This window comes from Austrofundulus limnaeus, unplaced genomic scaffold (genome assembly GCF_001266775.1).
Source record: "Austrofundulus limnaeus strain Quisiro unplaced genomic scaffold, Austrofundulus_limnaeus-1.0 Scaffold139, whole genome shotgun sequence".
Taxonomy (NCBI): Eukaryota; Metazoa; Chordata; class Actinopteri; order Cyprinodontiformes; family Rivulidae; genus Austrofundulus; species Austrofundulus limnaeus.
Window position 1 is genome coordinate 1,049,277 of NW_013952541.1, and position 5,084 is coordinate 1,054,360.

General features: G+C 35.5%; 1 protein-coding gene across 2 annotated transcripts in view; it reads left to right on the forward strand.

Moving 5' to 3' along the window:
• Positions 1-2,609: 2,609 nt before the first annotated feature.
• Positions 2,610-5,084, forward strand: part of crema (cAMP responsive element modulator a) — a 12,225-nt gene continuing 9,750 nt past the window's right edge. Inside the window, exons 1-3 of one of the 2 annotated variants that reach the window (XM_014016148.1) lie at positions 2,610-2,699; positions 4,069-4,208; positions 4,304-4,408. In XM_014016148.1, coding sequence (XP_013871602.1) covers positions 4,113-4,208; positions 4,304-4,408 — 201 coding nt within the window. In that variant the 5' untranslated portion in view covers positions 2,610-2,699; positions 4,069-4,112. The remainder of the gene's footprint in view (positions 2,700-4,068; positions 4,209-4,303; positions 4,409-5,084) is intronic. The other variant, XM_014016150.1, reaches the window with a different exon arrangement.

Consider the following 5,084-nt stretch of genomic DNA (forward strand, 5'->3'; position numbering starts at 1 on the left):
CTTTAGTATAAACATAGAAGAAAGACCTCTGGCCGTAACAGTTTTTAAAAGTTGGTAATATCAGTTGTCCTTTTGTAACAGATCTAGTTGAATGACCACTTCCAGAATTTGATTTGGGCAACAATGCACAGAGAGTTCCATAATTGGCACCTTGGAAGATCTGAAAATATAAATTAATACCACTATACAAAACATGAAAGAAACAACCAAGATAAGAAAAAAAAACTACTTTGGTTGATGCTTCGTGACAGATTTTTACAAGAAATGACCAGGGGGTAAAAAAGCAACATATTTTCCTAAACTCTTGTTCAGGTGTCTGTTTTCTTTATAACCTTCATCAACAACAGAAAATAAAAAGAGAAAATACAAAATACAAATCATGACAGAGTGAGATCTATGTGTTTATTCAGATAAATTGAAATAAAATGAGTAAATTCTTAAAAAAATACAAAAAAAAAGCATAAACTGACACATTTTTGAGCTCTCGATTCATAAACAAAGTTCTGATTAATTAAACATGAGTCTGAAATTAACCTGCTGGTCGTGATGACACCTGGTGGCAGTTTGAGTTCCTTTTTAAAAAAGCATTTTATGTGCCATAACTCATGATTAATTTGATTATTTATTTTATTATGTGAATGTTACATTTCATTGTTTTCAACAAGTTTATTTATTCAACAGTTTAAAAACATTCAGTAAAATCAGAAAAACAGGCTGCAGGAAAAATCACAAACTGAAATCAGTCATGGTACTTTTATTCATTCGTTTATTTTATTTACTTTAAAGGATGTTCATCAATATTCCATGGATTTAAATAAAATTACCTCTAAATTTGATCTGTTATCTTGAGCAGATTCAAAAAKAAATCATTTTCCAAGTCTAAGATCTCATTTATTGAGACTTATCGATGTAAAATTGTCTGTTTAAAACTTTTTTGTGTGTTTTTTGAAGACAGACTTGATGGTTTTAACATTTTTGCTGTTGTGTTGGATCAAGTTGTTAAACAATAAGATTTACTGTAAGTGAGAAAAGGTTTAATGTGATGAAAATATCCATCTATAATCTGCAGACATTTTGACGATGATCCAATTAATCAGATTCTTATGAAGTATTATTAATTATCTTTGAAATGACTGAGTTCTCATCAGCTGGCATTTTTCCTGTTTGAAAATCTTCTAGTTTCTGACAGGACAGCTCAGCTGTGTGGGCCCAGCAGAGACCCCAGCAGCTCTTTGATGGTATTATCAGCGTGTAATTGTGTTCGGCGTTCATCCCAGGCTAATTCTGTGCTAAAGAGCCGTCTGGCACTGACTCGCTGAGACTCCCCGCTGTCTGGCCTTTGTGCCACCCGAGGACTCCCCTCCTGCGGCCGGTGCTCGGCCATCTGGAGCCTCCTTCCTCTGGCTGCAGGAGGAAGAGCAGAGGAGGGAAAGGCTAGGACTTGACATGTTATGTAACACAGCTCTGCTTTTGACAGTAGAGAGGATTAAACCTCTGGAAATGATGAATGACAAATATAGTCCTTATGAGAGCTGGAAGGCTGCGGCCAAATGAGAAAATAGTTATTTAAAATGGCTCACTTTTACATTTAATTGAAATAAAATCACCTGTCTTATTGTGCTTCCCCTGCAGGACAGGGCTCTTTGATAACAGTGGACAGTTCTGGATCAGAACCACTTCTTGTGYGTCACAGGTGGACAGATGGAGACTCTGAGATCAGCAAGAGTCAGAGATAAATTTAAAAAAGTATATTTTTATAGGAAAATAAAATCACTTAATTTCATAATATTGGTATTTGCCAATTAACCATGTACAAACAACAAAAACAATTTAAGATGTAAAATTGGATCAAATGTGATTGTTTATGTTAAAAATTAAATTGCAGGTGTTTGTGTTCTTCCCATTTTTTCTGTGGTTTTCTTGTGCAAACAAATGATGCAGTTATAATTACACATACCCTTTTTGTTTATATATTGCCTTGTTTATTTTCTGTAAAACTGTGCGTTTGTCATTCTAAATTATAGCAGATTTATTTGACTAAATAAATGAAGTTTTTTTGTTTTATTCCATGTTGTTGTAGTTACACATTGTAGCCACAAGAGGGCGGTGTCGCCCTATCTGCACTGTTAAACMGCTACAAACTTAAAAACGGTAATATTTATTTTAATTTTTAGTTATAAACTTTAAAAATGACAATAATTTTTAACACTTTTGTCAACAATAATAAAAAATTGCTATACAAAATTAAATTGTCTAGTATAAGTTTACCTTGAAGTTTTTCAATGCTGCACTGCCGAGTGCTAACGTGGTGTGGTCATGAAAAGTATCAGTTACATGGGTAAGAAACTCTACAAAACTAAAATCTCAAATGCAACAACATTTATATATATTATATTTATATATATTATATATTTATATAAAGGTGATGCTACTCTTTATTTGTCAGTTTCAAGAACTTAAAAGAAGATTAGAGATATTTGTTGTTCATTCTGACCTTCATCCCGATCAAACCAGGAAGTCTGACGCAGCGAATCCTCTCGCTTCACCTACACCATCTTTGACGATAAACTGACGCGTCGGGCGACATTTTTGGGCACAGCATCATCAGCGCTGACGTGGGAGCTACGTGAGCGAAGGCAAGGCGCAGCCAGTCCACCCATACTGTCATTAGTGACGAGTCAGACTACGTAAAAACTTCGGTAAGTCGCCGCAAGGCTGTCGCATTGTTTTGGTCAGCGCCGGTTCGGACAGAACCGGAACGGGGAGAGAAATGTGCAAAAAAGCGCAGCTTCGGTGCGAAAAGTTTTCATGAAATATTATAGTCCGCTTGGTGAGCAGGAAGCAACATGGAGAGAAAAATGTTCCTCAGACTGAGGGCTCTTCAAGTGTCAGCACCTTTTTTTTCTCTCTCCTGACGGAGCTGCGTCAAATCCGAGCGATGTAAAAACATATGATGACAAAAGAAGTGAAGTTCTTTTCAAAATAAAGCGTCTGAGACAAACAAAACACATCAGTTTTACTTCCTGGAAACACAGCTCCATCCTTAAACAAAGGTCAAAATTCAAAATAAAAGAGCAAACCCTTTTATTTCATTCATGAATATTATAACTTTTGTAACTTTATGTACTGCCATTGTTTTTAAAGTGTTTAAACTAAGGCGTGGTTCTGTTCAGATGCAACTCACATGTTAAAAAAAAACTTTAAAACTGTTGAAAATAAAAGTGAGTGTTTTTATGAAGATTAACTTATCTGTAATTATAGTGTGTAAACTGTAAATATTTGTCTCTATTTTAAATATCTCAGCATTTAGCCTGYAAATATTTATTTTCTTATTTTTTCCTCCTTTATCACCTGCTGCCAAAAGGAATGTTTGTGCGGACGTCTCCTTCTGTTAGCAAAATATCTCTTGCACCACAGAAAGAAATGTAACGAAACTCTCAAGAAATAATCACCACATCTGTTTTTACAACTGATTAGCTTTTGGAGCCAGAGCTCTCCAAGACGGCCGCCACAGCTGACTGAAGTTTAAAAACACAAATAATTTAATAACTTAAGTTAATTTTGCAGATATTGACCTAAAATTCAGGATGACGGTAGAGTGATACCCCAAGATTTTGAGTTTAAGCAAATTGTGTGAGATATTAGTTTAAAATGTTGCTGTAAATCTACATGACAATCTACTATGTCTGTCTGTCTGTTAGCAAAATATCTAACAAACCACTGGGTGAAATTTAATAAAACCTTCAGGGAATAATCACTGGATATATATCTACAGCTGATAAATTTTTATAGTCAACCTCGTTTAAGATGGCTGCCACAGTCAGTGGATTTTAGTCAAAACAAAATAGCTAAAACTCGGTCCAGTTTACAGATATAAAGCTAAAATTTGTTGTGGTGGTAGCTGAGAGTCATTCCCTACACAAGCTTTGAGCATTTTAACGTTTTACCAAAACAACATAATGTCTCGACTGAAATGTGAGTTTGTCCATCAGAAGTGAAGCAGTTTCTCCTGTGATGCTGTGATGAGCAGATAGAGCTGATACATTTTTTGTTCGTGTGTGATGTCAGTTTGAGCTCCGCGTGTTAAGAACCGTGCGTACACCCAGGCGACCATGGATACGTCAGAATCATCTCAGCTGGAGAGCAGTTTGAATGACTCGGTGACGGACGGAGAGGAGAACCCGAGTGAAGCCGGTCTCTCCACGCAGGTACTCACATGTTCCTGTCGAGGTTTAGTCAACCTTGTTTTAGTTTTTTTTTTATTTTCTCTGATTCCGTTTGTGGGTTTTCTCCACGGCTGCAGGTGTTGATAGATGGAGATCCTTCGGCTGTGACCGCTTCGGTCCAASGGGTCATCCAGGCCCCTCAGACCTCCGTCATTCAGTCACCACAGGTGCAGGCTGTTCAGGTGGGGGCTCACACCTGTCCAAGACSAGTCTAAATCTGAAAACTTATTAGGTCCTGATGTAGGATTTGGATTTGGAGTGTTAAGGTTAGACGAGTCCACCTCAGGTTTAAAAAACAACACAGGTCTGTGAAGTACTTGAAAAAAGTAAAAATACCTTAACTGATGAGAAAAGTACTTAAAGTCATAAAACTGCCGAGAAAATAAAAGTATTTTTACACACTCTAAAAAATAAACTCTTGATTTTACTGAGTAAATTGAGTAATATGCTTATTTTATTTTAAAGAAAATATTTATATTGCTTCATATTTACTCTACTAGTTTTAGTGGAACCAGTTGATTTGGTTGAGTAAATTCAACACTTCATTTTTTATAGTGCATAAACATATTTTTTCATGATGAGCTCAAACAGATTTAATTTAGTAACAACAAGGTAAAAGTATCATTTTTTAGATTCTGAATGTAACTAAATAAAAGTAAAAGTAACAATTTAAAAATATATTTGATAAAATCATAGATCCTCAATGATGTAAATGTATTCATTACTTGACACTTCTGGTTCACAGTGCCATCCACAAAGGCTGGTTAAAGCTCTATCATGCAAAGGAAAAGCAATATACAGCGGGTAAAATAAGTATTGAACATGTCACCATTTTTCTCAGTAAATATATTACTAGAG